This window comes from Trifolium pratense, linkage group LG7, assembly GCF_020283565.1.
Source record: "Trifolium pratense cultivar HEN17-A07 linkage group LG7, ARS_RC_1.1, whole genome shotgun sequence".
NCBI classification, from domain to species: Eukaryota; Viridiplantae; Streptophyta; class Magnoliopsida; order Fabales; family Fabaceae; genus Trifolium; species Trifolium pratense.
Window position 1 is genome coordinate 8,645,993 of NC_060065.1, and position 15,281 is coordinate 8,661,273.

At 33.1% G+C, this 15,281-nt stretch overlaps 2 protein-coding genes across 2 annotated transcripts; one reads left to right on the forward strand and one right to left on the reverse strand.

Moving 5' to 3' along the window:
• The first annotated feature begins 1,716 nt into the window (after positions 1-1,716).
• LOC123894767 (putative ABC1 protein At2g40090) lies at positions 1,717-9,364 on the forward strand. The gene is made up of 11 exons (XM_045944842.1): positions 1,717-1,936; positions 2,296-2,450; positions 2,594-2,719; positions 2,851-2,946; positions 3,090-3,190; positions 3,447-3,483; positions 4,514-4,732; positions 6,194-6,305; positions 7,529-7,800; positions 8,205-8,318; positions 8,523-9,364. The coding sequence occupies exons 1-11, from the start codon at positions 1,759-1,761 to the stop codon at positions 8,727-8,729; spliced, it is 1,617 nt and encodes a 538-aa protein (XP_045800798.1). The 5' UTR covers positions 1,717-1,758; the 3' UTR covers positions 8,730-9,364.
• A 237-nt stretch (positions 9,365-9,601) lies between these two features.
• LOC123895791 (cation/H(+) antiporter 15-like) lies at positions 9,602-12,900 on the reverse strand. The gene is made up of 3 exons (XM_045946276.1): positions 12,685-12,900; positions 10,969-11,970; positions 9,602-10,873 (listed from the first exon to the last, which is right to left on the reverse strand). Exons 1-3 carry the CDS (start codon positions 12,898-12,900, stop codon positions 9,602-9,604), a joined length of 2,490 nt encoding a protein of 829 aa, XP_045802232.1.
• Positions 12,901-15,281: the final 2,381 nt, after the last annotated feature.

The following is a 15,281-nucleotide window of genomic DNA, read 5'->3' on the forward strand; positions in this document are numbered from 1 at the left end:
TGCTCCAAGAAGACTACATTACTCGGTGGATTCATGATATGGATTTCCAAAAGATAAGTGATCATTATCGATATTATTAATGGTGCGATTTTTTCTTTCAACTTTTCCATTATGAAACTGTGCACTGTCATACTTTTTTTCATTATTGATTTCTCTTTCAAAATGTGTTTAATATGAGTATGAAACTAAAGAAAAAAAAGAATGCACTTTGAGATTTATTTGCAATTGAAAAAGTCCATAAAAAATTGGTGAAATCGCCAAGGAATAAAGCACAACAACGATGTCCAAATATCACTATGGACAATATCAAAAGACGCAAAAAGATTCACGTATATATACGATCATGTTTATATATACAAGATTATCTTGATTATCAAAGACATTACTAAATCATAATTGTAATCCCTCAATTAATGCGATTGATTTGCTAAATAAATATATACTAAATATATGTTGCTGGGCCTCTTTGGGTTCTTTAACTTGTAATTCAACAACCTTTGAAGGATTATCTTTCCCCACCCCCTCCCCAAAGACTCTTTTTTCTCTCCAAATTTACATTTTTGCATTTGCGGAAAAAAATTCGGAAAATACGTTCTGAAATTTTTACGCAAAGGTAAAAATGAAAATTTGAAGGGATCAGAAAGAGAGTCTTTGGAGGAGGGAGTGGGAGTGGCGGGAGAGAATTTTTGACAACCTTTGCCCTCTCCGGGCTCTGACCTCTTACATCAGTTACATTTTCACTTTTTATAATAGAAGGTCTTTCAATAATTTTGAGTATTTAGCTCTTTAAGTGATTCATTTTCACATTACTATTGCACTTATTATGTATTATCACGTTTTTATTTTTTAAAACTTTAAATATTTGGTTTGTCAAAAAAAATTAAATATTTGATTTTAATTTTAATCTTGTTAATTAGTATTTCTAAAATATTAGTTAAGAAACTAAATATGGTAAAAGAGTCATAAAACTTATGTAATATTTACTTTTTAAAATATAAAAAAAAATATTTTTTCCAATACATTTTTTTTTAACTAGTGTCTCAATTCCCCTTAAATTTTAAAAGTGATATAAATAATAATGTAAATTTGCAGCAAAAGTGGATAATAATCATTTCTACATAAAATCAGTATCTTTCAAATGAATCATATTAAATTTTATTTTATATTTTTCTTTTTGTTAAGTAACTAGAATTTCACTTTTTAAGATTATAGAGGTACTAGGGTAGTAGGGTTCGAACCTTGATCTACATATTGCATACAATATTTATACCAGCTGAGCTATAATCACGTAGACTAGTAAAACTTTATGGCTTAATTGCAGTTTTAGTTCCTCTATTTTCATAATTTTACAGAATTGATTCCCCTACTTTAAAATTTGACAGTTTTGGTCCATTCATTAAATATTTTGTTTAAAATATGGTGGTAGAACATGTTTTAGATTAAGTTTATAAAAGAATTTTCTTAGAATTTCATCGATATTGATATTTTATCATCATCAAATCATATACCACATCGTTTAAAATATATTATATCACTAATTATAGTTTAAAAAAATAAAATAGAGGACCAAAATTGTTATATTTTAAAATTGGAGGACCAATTCTATAAAATGATAAAAATTGGGGACTAAAACTGCAATTAAGTAAAATTTTATTTTATCTACCCAAAATATTTTATTTAATATTGATTTTTCTGAAAGAAAAAAAAAAGTATGGTCACTCTTATTTACTAGTAATAAAAAAATAACAATAACAACATATGGCTTCGTTATGGCGCGCAGGGACCAAGCTAACTCTCCTAGCATCCGCCCTCGGCGGCGGTAGCGCAGCGGCCCTCATTGCCACCTCCGATGATCCTGCCACAGCGCTCAAGCTCTCCACAACCATCCCTCGTCGCCTCTTTGACGACGCCGTCGCTGCCGCCAACATTGTCTTCGGTACTCTCGATCTCACAGAACCTTCATACTTTCCAAAATTCATATAGAAAATTTAACGAATTCCATCAATTTTCCCCCCTTCCTTTCTTGAATTTCAATTCTATTTGTTGAATTGTTAAACTTTACTGAATCATTAGAATGAGTGCTTAAACCTGATTAAGGGTTTTAGTCTTTTAGACTTTTAGTTAATTAAACTTGTTGAAAATTGACGTGGATATGGATTGTGTATAATTAATTAGGATGTTGAATTTGTGCTTAATTATCGTGATGATTGTGGATTATGATGTTTGTGTGTATTTAGTTATGTGAAAATGAATGTTAGGTTGATTTTGGTAGTTTTGTTTTTGTATTGTTGTTAGATTATGAATATTCACTATTCGGAATCCCGGAAGGGAGTAATAAGAGGGAGAAAATCAAGCACGAAGTTCACCTCCGTTCGGCACAAAAGCTTCGAGACCTATGTTTTAAGAATGGAGGGATTTATATAAAGCTTGGACAACATCTTGGGCAACTGGTATATTTTGTTTCCACTTGTGTTGTTTTTTAAGAGTTAAACAATATGCAGAATGCTGTTTTTTTTAATCTCCGTTGTCCAATTGCTATGTAACTGCACAATAGGCGATGCTGAGTTGTATGTTTGTTTATTGTCAATGACAGGAATATTTAGTTCCTCAAGAGTATGTTCAGACCATGAGGGAGTCCATGCTAAATAAATGTCCGGTTTCTTCGTATGAACAAATATGTGATGTATTCAAGAAAGAGTTTGGAGAGACACCAGATAAAGTATTTATTATCTGTTTCGTTCCTTTTGATTAAATGTCTCCTTTTTCCTTATTAGTTTTGTCATTCATGGTTGCAGTTTTTCTGAGAAATATTACTGTTGTAATGGGTGAATTTTTCCTTCTAATGTGTAGGTATTTGCCGAGTTTGATCCAGTTCCAATAGCAAGTGCTTCCCTTGCTCAAGTTCACGTAGCCCGCACACATGATGGCCAAAAAGTTGCTGTGAAGGTTCCTTCCATCTGTTGCTAAATTTTAGAGTTATTTATTATTAGAAGCGATTGGATATGTTTTCTTCTGCTTGATTTGAATACTTTTAAGTGTTTTGTATGCAACATTTATCGTTCATTTATGCTCTATCGGTCAATCTACAGGTCCAACATCCTCACACGACTGAAACTGCGGCTGCTGATCAAGCCACTGTGGAATTGATTGTGAACACTCTGCATAATTTTTTTCCTAGTTTTGATTATAGGTACTGCTATGATGCTATTTGCTGTTAGAATTTATCAGATCATGACTATGGGAAATTTAGAAGCTATCTATATCAGCAACATACTAACCACAACTGACAAATGTGTAATCATTTGATTATTAAAAAACGGAATGGTCAAAGTTGGTCTATAGTAGCAGTTATTTGATGATCTATTCATATTCTGAAGCCATCTTCTGTATTTCCCGGTTTCTTTCCATTGATGATCTATTCATATTCTGTTTACCTCTGTCTGTAGGTGGTTGATTGATGAGATTAAAGAGAGTTTACCCCAGGCAAGTTGCTATTTAACTTCAAAGCAATGTATAACATATGTCTAAATTTATGTCCATGTTTATTTGGAGGTTCTTGACTACCGGACTGCAGTGATATGTCTTGGTTAATGTTATTGTCATTTTTTTAGCTTTCAAAATTTACTTCATTTCAATGTATACTTTAGTATGATTTTCTGCTTATTTAAGAAGTTGGCATGTGGTGAAAATTGTATGATCAAAAGTTGACGGCAACTTCAAATACATGTTAAATTTAGCTACATTTTATTCTGAGACAATGGGTTAAAAAAACCTAAATTTGGCAAAGTATAAATTTGATGCATGTCTTTTTTTCTCCCCACTTAATCATGAAATTTTTAAGAACTATTTATCTGGCTGTATTGAGAAATTTTGCTTGAAATATTAAGCATTCATGTGGTAATCCTCAAATATTTTTCATATCTCATACTCGAATAAGTTATTTTTTCTGTTATGGTAAGGTTTTCATGTCAAGATGGCAGTTTATCTCCATTTTCAATTTCTGTTTGTTTCCATGAACTTTCAATTTGTCTTTGGGAACTGTAGGTGGGGATTGGTTAGAATTATTTGGCTCCTTGATATTCTGGATTAAAACATTGATCCGTTTTTATATGAGTGTCATTCTAAAGTTTCCCATAATTAGTATTGTTTTATAGGAAAAATTACTTTTTTGGTTTGTTATCTTAATTTCCAGTTTGAAGTTGGTTCTTCTATCTTTTTATTGATTAAATCTAGCATTTAATATTCTAAAATGTTAACAATATTGGCCTAATAAGCTTATTGGTGGTTTTGTATACCAACTTTTTGAGTTCTGATTGTGGCGCAGTTAATGCAGTGAATTGTGCCTGTGGTACACTTGCATCTCTCATTTTAGATGGACCAAAATAGTTTGTCTAGAAATTAATGATTTTGTGTTTCTTATTCATCATTCTTGGCATCTGTTTTATTTTCTCTTCATGTTTTCCCCTTTTGCCAGATGATTAGTGATTTGGTGTGCTAATATTATAACTTCCAGGAATTGGACTTTTTAACCGAGGCAAAGAACAGTGAAAAGTGTTTGGCAAACTTCCGCAACTTGTCTCCTCATATTGCAAGTTATGTATATGCACCAAAAGTATATTGGAATCTGAGTACCTCAAAGCTTCTTACAATGGAATACATGGACGGTGCTTATGTAAATGATGTGAAGGCCATAAAGAAACTAGGGATCCGTCCACATGAACTTTCAGTATTGGTTAGTTCATGCTTATTGTTTCATTATAAAAGCTTGTACAATGATCAATGGTGTTGATGCTGGTGCATAGCCCTTTCATAACATGTTGCTAGTGTTATGATATCTCTGATCAAATAAATATATCAAAGAAATTGCGCAAGTTAATGAGTGTTTTGATTTCCTCATGCAATTGGTACCGTATATAGTTTATCAAGAAAACAATGGGTAGCTTAGTACCATAAAGCTCCTCAGCCCTCGCTATGTGTGTAGTCCATAGTGGGTCAGAATCAGACCCACTATGTGGATCAATAGCACACAGTCTAGCCTTATATTTTCAAGAGTTTGATTCTATGACTCAAACCTGTGATATGACCTCTTTGTTTACACGGTAACAAGTCCAATTGTTACTTGCATGGTGAAATTCTGGGACAGTCGTGTTTCGATGTTGAACTCAATGCTTCACCACTGTAATACAGTTTCAATGCTTGATTCAATGATTCAACATCTCACAGCGCATACGAAATGAACAATAAACTTAAAAAAAATAACACAGTTATTTGTTAACCCAGTTCAGCATAAGCCTACTCTGGAGGATACCAATCCAGGAGTGAATCCACTATGATAGTATTAGTTTGAAGCCCTCAATAAACAACCCGTTTAAGACTTCTCACCTAATCACTACCCGTGCTAATTCTACCTAAGACACACCTAGGTATGAGAACCTCCGCTCACCTCCTCTTGACCACAACCACTGTGATCGTACACTTTAACATTCAACAGGTGAAGACACACTTCATAAAACACACACCACTTCCGTACTTCAAAGCTTTGGAATGGTATACACACACTATCTCCTTGCTTAGAAGCTCTAGAGATATTACAACACAAAGACACACAGTCCTTAATCTTGCATCAAATCAACACAAGACTCAGAACACAATGACACAATACTAAAACCTAAACTCACGCTTTGTAAAACTCAAATCTGGTTTCAGTGCTTTGGACAATGGTGTCAGCTTCCTTAAATAGCCTGCGCTAGCATGGGCTAGGTCTTGAATTGGGCTTCGAAAACTTAGCAGGACCAAAGGTTCCTTCAAGGAATATTCTTCGAACTGTTGTTTTGTTTCCTTAATTGGATGATCTGATTAGCAAACAAAACTAGGTCATGGTTGCTTCCTGAACCATGAGAGACGGCGCTACTTGGCGCACACGTAGAATTAGCGTGGATTCCATAATTAGAAAAAGGCGCGAGATCACAATGTAACAGGCCCGGCCCACTGGATGTGTGGTATCCAATGTTGAAGCATTGTACCCAACATCTTGCTTGTACTGGATGGTGGAAGCATGTAGTTCCCCATCTAGATAGATCACATGTTTTAGCAAAATGAGGCCAATCATAAAACGCCAACACATGGTTACACCATGATTCCCCCTTCAGCTTACCAACAAAATAATTTACTAAATGTGATCATTATTTTGCAGGTTAGTCAAACATTTGCTGAAATGATGTTCAAGCACGGGTTTGTACATTGTGATCCACATGCTGCTAATATGTTGGTTCGCCCATTGCCTTCCAGCAAAGCTAGCATTCTAGGTAAGGATTCTTTTGGTTGCAAACATGAACTCTTTACAATCTAGATATAACCTTTGGTTTGCGTCTTTTAATTTCTCTTATACTTTTGGTCTGCTAATTCTGCTCTGAAGCAGCAGATTCTCTCCCCCTATGTAATTGGATGTTAATTGCAAAGCCTTGGACACTTAAGTTTGGCTCTTCCCGGAAAAGCTTTTAAGTACTATTCGTAGAGGCAATGAAGATCTTAAATCTAGTTTCTAGAATTATGGGGGAAGGGGGAGTTCCATTGATTTGATTTGGGGGTTAAGAAAATTGTTTTGGACATTTGTAGAATAAGTTTAATGAATGGGTGCAATCAACGAGTATCCAAAAGATAAATTTAAAGATATGGAAATGAAAGGAAATGATCTGAAATTCTGATTGGAGTATCTTGTTGTTCTGGGTACCCGATCCAAGGCACTACTCAACTAGGGAAATTCAATCCCTAAGCTCTCCCCTTTAACTTACAAGCTACTCTGGAAATCACTAACCAACTCATACTCACCTTGTAAATATAACCACCATGGCATCTTTTATAGCTAGTTATTTAGTTAGTTACAGGGGAACTTAAATATTCCCTACTATTTAGCCTATCTTTATGAGTGGTCGCCTATTGATACTTCTCCAATCCTCCGCAATGCTTTCGTCTTGTCCTTTAGGTTTAATTGTGGTAAACTGTGTCACATGATCACATCTTGGATATTGATTCCCAAGAGTTTTCGAAGTGTGCTATTTTCAACTAGTTAAGGCATGATCGACGATAAAGCTTGGGTGGCAATGGCTGTGGTTGCTCTTCCCTCTCCTAGTGCAGCTTTAGTGTTACTATGCTCCCTCCTATATCCTGTTGACCTGAAGCCTCCTGTACTGTAAGCGACTCCTTGGCTGCCTACTGGTTGCATGAATCCTCCACCCCTTTTATTAAGGATAGTTTTTTTTTGTCACCATCAACCCAGTTCAGCTAAAGTTTATACCTGGTGGAGTCTTGATTTGGGCTTCCCCTTATTTGTAAGACCCTTTATGAATATATATTCCCTTCAAGTAATCTTGTTTGGAAATTTTGAAAGGGTCTGCATAAAGATTTTGGCTTGTTTGATCACATAGTCACATGCAGTCTTGTTTTTAGGATAACTGCAGCGTTGATATCCAATGTTTTACATTTTTTTAATTTGTTAATTTTTCATATTTATTTACTTTCACATGAATAGGCTGGAGAAAACCACAGTTGATTCTTTTAGACCATGGACTCTATAGAGAGCTTGACTTCAATACAAGAAGTAATTATGCTGCACTATGGAAGGCGTTGATATTTGCTGATGCTAAGGGGATCAAGGAATGCAGTATAAAGTTGGGCGTTGGGGAGGATTTATATCCACTTTTTGCTGGAGTTCTAACAATGAGACCTTGGAATAGAGTTATTGACCCATCCATGGATCATTTAGTTATACAGGGAAGCGAGAGTGACCGTTCAGAACTGCAGGTAAATTATGGTTTAAGAGAAATAATTTCTCCTAGATATTGATCTTCAGTCATAATTTCATGTTCTTTTAGATGATAATGCTCTGTTTTTTTTTTACTCAATTAGATCATTGGATGATAACGCTTGCACTTTAATTCTTTGCCGTTTAACATTGTGATTATTTGATACCCATGTTCATGCTAGATATCTTACGAAATGAATCTCAATTCTGTATTCTGTAGTTTAACCACCTGTTTTTTATGGCATTGTTCAATAACAATATAGTTCGCTTTTTGCTAATAAAGGTCATTATGATTTAACAAGATATAATAATAAGAATGTTCTACATTGCTGAATTTATTAGCCTGGCATGTTGAGCCCTGATGAAAAAGAAGCTTGAAATGACTCTCCTAATTGTTTTGCAGATGTATGCTTCTGAATATTTCCATGAAATCTCTGAGCTTCTAAGGAGATTACCACGTGTGATTCTTCTAATGATGAAGACAAATGACTGTTTACGAGCAGTCAACAATACCCTGGTACATATAATACCATCTTTTTCATCTACTACATTACTAAACTTGTAATTGGTTGATAACCACTCTTCAAACAAAAGTAGCTTGTGTCTAACTGTAAAAACTAAAATAGCCAGTCAATTACATGCAAGTAAAATAGTATTTATCATGCCCAATTGCTGTTTCCGTTTATACTTTATAGTGATTTTTGTTGTTGGGTATGATCAGATACAGGGATCGTCTCTCGAGACATTTTTTATCATTGGAAAGGTTTCTTCCGAGGCTGTCATTGAGGCAAAATTATCACAAAGCAAGTCAGTTGTAACTTGGTTTAACATTAAATTGGATAAGATTTTGCTGGAAATGCGGCTTTGGGCAATGCAGACGGCCTTGTGGCTTTTACGACTGAGAAAGGCTTTGGCTTGGTCTCACTAAGTATCATAAAGCAAGACTTAATCTTCCTATTTTACTTTTTGCTACATTTTGTTTTACTTTTTACATTAAGATCTTGTATTCTTTGACGCCGTGGTCAGAAATTCCTTCCCAATTTGTGGCATTGTTTGAGCACGGATTAACAAATTGATTTTTAGTGCATGGTTTTCATGTTTGGAACCTCAAAATCGTGTTTGGATAAAAGATACAAGATTTGGAGGCTTTTCAAACCAAAATGAAACATGCACATATAGTTTAAAAGGTACATGTATTCAATGATGCAGAATGTTGTAAATCCCAATTAAAATGTGAAAATTGCACTGAAAAATTATATGATTATATGGCATGAATATATAATATGTTTGCAAGTGTAACTATACGATGCATTCAAATAAAATAAAACTAGTGGCCTATTATACATTCTTGTATTTTCTTTTTTCTAATTTAGTTCTGCTATTTGGTCTTTTGGGCTGAGACTTCCAAAGATATGTTTAGCTTGATGTATAAGAGGTTTGACACTTTTCTGGTTGTTGATAATTTATTAATGATTTCAAGGCAAGCTATTTTCAACCTTGCTAGTGTGAGTATGTATACATTTTTAATCCCTGAATGATTATAACAGTCATTTTGTTTTTTCACATTGTTCCTTACATCCTGTTCAAGAAAAATAAAATAAGTTGAAATGAATTTTAATTTACTATATATTAAACAAAACTATGCAAGAATGGTGTGAAAATACAACTTTCTGGGATAAAAGCTAAAACTATACCCAATATAACATCATCACTGATGCTATTTTTCTACCCTCACAAAAACATCCCCAGATTCCTTCTTAGATAAAAGCTAAAACCATACCCCATATAACATCATTGATGCTATTGTTCTACCCTAACAAAAACATCCCCAGATTCACTATCATCATCATCATGATCATTTTTAGTCCCTTGACCAGGATTTTGAGAATGAGTGGTATTCTCGAAAACCATCCCGCCAAACCCATACTGTTGTACAACAAGTAATGAAGAACATGAACCAAAATTATTTGATGCCACCATGTCTCCTATAACACCAAGTTCAGGACAATCAGTCCATTTCATTAATTCCGAGAACACCGAAGAATTTCTACCTTTCCCTTGTCCTAGAATGTACAAATCAAATCCAACTTTGTCCAACTCATTCAACACTTGAGTAATATCTTCGCGAGAATGAACTGCTTTGTCTGAATAAGTTGTAGAATCCTTACTGTGCATGGCTTTGAGTCTAAAAGTATTCACATATTCATCATCGAGCTCTCTTTGCTTTTCACAATCCAACACTGTAGATAATAGTCCTCTCGATTCTTCTTGTGGTGATGAATCAACTTCTGCAGCTTGTCCGAACAAATAAAGTCTCACAACAGATAGTTGAATTGATGCATGCTTCGACATCCTCCATGCCAATGCTAATGCTTCGCGATCATCAGGACCACCAATGAAAAGCACGAGTATACGTAAATTAACTTTGAACAACGAACCGAGACCGCGATCAACAAAGATTCCAACAGAACACGGCGCATCTCTCATTACATTTTGGTTTATATTTTGAAACGCTTTGTTTGTTGTTACTAGGACACTTTCAATATTTGAGTCTTTGTGAAAAGGAAGGAGAATTATTGTTGCTTGCTTTTCCTGTGCTACAGTGTGTATGTCTTGATGAATAGTTGAATAGGTTGAAACTGCAGCAAGTGTTTCAACCCTAGTGTTTTCGTTTCGTTCTTCATACTCATTGAAAGTGAGTGTTATGTTTTCTAAGTCTTCTTCTGATTTTGTGAGGGCTTCTGAACAACTTTGTGTGTTGATGTGTGCTGCTAAAAGGGATATTGTTGTTCCTGTTATTTCAACTAGTTGAAGAGCGAATATGCGTAAAGAAGACATTTGGATGGCGTTACAAGCTTCGAGAATGTTGATGAATCCTGTGGCATGACGAGGGTTGTGAACACAAGCTAAAACTCTTAGCTCTGCTTCAACCTTTAAATTCTGTACTGTCCTTAGCTTGTTTAGCTTGTATAGCTTTCTCGGTTTGTATACGGCATTAATTATAAGAGGTGCTGCCGCTGTCATTAGAAGAACAGATACCATCATAACTGAGGAGGACTCCACACTCAAAATCTGAAATATAAAAAAAGCGAAAATTTATTAACTGTCGTTTAAATTCCTAAAGATATATATTAGCGGTGTATGTATTAAACCCTAACGATATGTACCTGTTTATCCCAGGCAATGTTGAGCATTATTAGAGGTAAGACGCCTTTTGTGTTCATAAGCAATCCAATAGCCACACCATCAAGAGCAGGCATACCAAAGAATCGAGTTGCTACGACAGTGCTTAGAATCTTAGGGATAAATGACAAGAACAAAACCATCACCACAAGGACCAAACCTTGATCTTTAATGACAGAAAATATCTGAAGTCTCATACCACAGGTAGCAAAGAAGAGTGGAGCAAGATAAACAGCTCCAAAATCTTCTGTCTTCTCTATCAACATATTGGTAAATTTACCGCGTGGAAGCATTATTCCATACACTAAAGCCCCAACAACAGGATGTGTTCCAAGAAGATCAGTAACAGTTGCACAAACATATGCACCCATCACAACAAAAAACAACTGATAATTGTCCCATTCATTCTGTTTTGTTTTTCGAACAATTAACTCAACGAGATAAGGCCGAATCACGACAAAACAAACAAAGATAAATGCTGTTGTACTTAACAATGAGTAGATAACCTTTTCTTCATGTTCAAAAGGAATCAACAAAGAAAACATAATCCAATTGATGAAGTCATTAATCATTGCTGCTGTTAAAGCCACTCTACCTAAACCAGTATAGAGAAGTTTCAAATCTGCTAGGATTTGAGTAACAATTGGAAAACCAGTGACACTAAAGATTAATGTCCAAAACAAATAAGCTTTCGGTGCGTTGTAATGTGACAAATATTCAGGACTTGCTGTTAACATGCTTTGAAATAAAGCATATATTGCACCCCCTATTACCATTGGAATTATAGTGCCTGCAACAGCAATGCTTATAGCCTTTTTTCTTGCACTTATGATAGTCTCCAAGTTCATGTCTAAGCCAGCAAGGAATACATAGTAAACTAGTCCAACATATGATATCGTATCACCTGTTATCGCCATTTTTAGAGGGACCAAATCTGAGAAAAACTTTGTTGTCCCAAGTATTTCTGGACTTAACAAGAAACCTGTCTGTTAACATTTCAAAAACTAATTAGAATAATAAACAGATAATTTTTTACTTAACATTATCATGAGTCACACCTAAATGAGAAAAAATAGGACAAAATTTAAGTGTTCTTTTGTATCAGCCTATGTTTGGTATCACAATGGATGCATCGGAATCATGGTGGTAACCGTGATTCTGACATACTCATGATACCAAACATACACTCAATGTTGTGAGAACCTGATTAGAAATCGAACTAGTGAGATTTCTAGGTCATGTTTCAAATAAATAAGTATTAAAAAAAAAGGGGGGGGGGGGGGGTTTGAACCGCAGTTCATCAGGCTTCAACTCGACTCTATATGAGAGCCGACCATGGTTGAATCAACAGATAGATTGGTTGTTTCTCTATTTAACCAATTGAACCAGCCGGTCCAGTCTACTTTTCATTACACTAAAATGCATAATATTTGTCCACAAGTCCTAACTCAACCGGCAAAAATGCTGAAATTGTTAGGCCGGACGTGCGCCATGATCGGGGGGCTCCCTCACGTGTGTGTGTGAGTTTATAATGGCTTTGCCATTTCATCTTATGAAATGCATAAACATAGGACAAAAGAACAACACAAAAACATCTTATGAAATGCATCTAAATTTTCTCCAAAAATGAATTAATTGATGCATAATACATGATGCATGCATGAATGATAAGACAAATCATAAGATAAATGTATAATTACCAAAATCTCAGCAACAAGAGGAGGTTGATTGAAGGGTCTAAGAAAGTAGTACAAAAATCGATTAGCGAACAACATGAAAGCAACTTGAGCTGCAAAACTAGGAAGAAAAAATGGTAGAACACTATCACTTTGCCATATATCATTGCCATTAGACACACCAGTTGTGTAACATCCAGAAACTTGAGACCGCATGATATGTTTTTGTGCATCATCCATAACTTCAAAAATTAATAATAATAATAATAATTCACTTTCTTTGTATATATGATGATATGAATTCTCCTCTTGTGTTGCTACAAAGGTTGAAAAAAAACCTTTGTAGCTAACACAGAATAATTGCTTAATGAAATTTGTAGAATGGTAATGAATGTAATATATAGGTTTAAGTGAACATTATAGACAACTATGTTATGTGTTTTTTTTGTCACTTTTTCTTAAAATAAATCATCTGTATCATTTTTACAACAAATTACAAACATCATTGACTATTTTTTTAGCAGTTTTACCCTGTTGAATGTCTGTTATTAATTTATTAGTTGTTATTAAGAACTCATTTTGCCATTTTACAAATTAGTTATTAGTTATACCCTTTTTGACTTATTATAATTAGTTAATTTACTATTACTTTGGGAGTTACAGCTAATATTAACTGATTTCATTTTTTTTTCTTTTTTTTATATTGGTTATATCATTTTTTTTCACCAAAAGAAAATATGGCTGGCAATATATTAGCTTTTTTAAGTTTCAATTATGTAAAAGGTACACTAAATTTTTTTTAGCTACATTAAAATTAGAGTTTAATACTTTAATATACAAAAATAGAAAATAATTTTTTGGTAAGTCATTATTATATTTTTGCTTAAAAATTACTTTTGAGCTAAAAATTGTTTGGTAAATAATTTTTTTAAAAGCTGTGTTATTATAAATAACCATAAAGTAATATGATACCTTATTAAAAAATATATTGTATTAGAAAAACTTGATACTTTTATAACAATAAAAAGCCTCTATTTGTCAAAAAAAAAAACTCTATTAATTTTTTTATAATATAATTAATGGTGAAATACATTTTCACTCCCTCTAAATATATCAACTTTCATTTTTTAGTACTATAAAGTTTTTACCGGGGCACAGTCCTATAAAGTTCATGTAACATGTTCCAAAATATTATTCATGATGACATATCAATAACAATATATAAAAAGGATAGCTGAGTTTGGGCTGACTTTTTATTTGGACAAATATACCCCTCACTTAAAATTCAAATATCCCATTTAATTAAACTTGAAATGTAAAAGAAGAAACTGATTTCTCTGTTCTATTTTGATTTCAATAATACGTGTGGGTTTATGAGAAAAGAAACCACCATGATAGTAATCTATACTCCCTGCATCCTTTAATATAAGTCACCTTTGCAATTTTTCACGCTTATTAAGAAAAATTGGTAGTATAATAAATATGTATTTTTTGGGTATTACAATTACAATATTATCCTTTGTGAAAATATGTATTTGTAGTTAACTTTTAGTATTTCAATGCAAAGTAGGGTTATGTTTGAAAAAATAATAATAAATGTGTCCAGGGAATTGAAAAGGGATTTATATTTAGGGACTGATTTTTTTTTTTTGAAAGAGTGCTTATAATTAGGGACGGATGAGGTACTATATATAAATAGAATATATGAGTTTATGAGAAAAGAAACCACCATGGTAGTAATCTATACTCCCTGCATCCTTTAATATAAAGTCACCTTTGTAATTTTTCACGCTTATTAAGAAAAATTGGTAGTGTAATAAATATATATTTTTTGGGTATTAAAATTACTATATTGTCCTTTGTGAAAAGATGTATTTGTAGTTAACTTTTAGTATTTCAATGCAAAGTAGGGTTATGTTTGAAAAAATAATAATAAATGTGTCCAGGGAATTGAAAAGGGATTTATATTTAGGGACTGATTTTTTCTTTGAAAGAGTGCTTATAATTAGGGACGGATGGGGTACTATATATAAATAGAATATATGAGTTTTTGTGTGAACTTTTCATAATACCAACAATGCCCTTAATTTTTTTAGTAGCAATAATAATCTTTTATTAACAAACTCACCATATATAAGGCACATCTATTTTTTTTATATAAGTTAGACACAGCAGGCACGGTGGCCCGCTAGTCATTATTAAGATATTAAAATATCATTAGTTTAATAACTTTAACAAATTAATATTTAGTTTAACAATTTGTTTTGAAGTTATAGATAAATTAAAAATTTAATTTGAAGTTATAGTTAAATTATTAAGCATCTAATATTTTTATGTCTTAGTGATATATCATAAAAAAATCATTTGAAATGTACTATATAAACTTTTGTGAAAAATAAGGGCTAAAATTAAAAACAAAAAATTTAAAGATGCCAAAAGTTTAATTATTTTCTTATAAAACTAAAAATAAAAATTAATATATTTAAAATAACCAAATATATATTTACTCTTACATTTTATTTATTTTTTCTCGAAAGTAAAACTCCAATTAAGAAAGCTCACTTATTTCTGAATTTTTTATTTAAGTTACATCTATAAAAGTAGTAAGATATATATTTTTT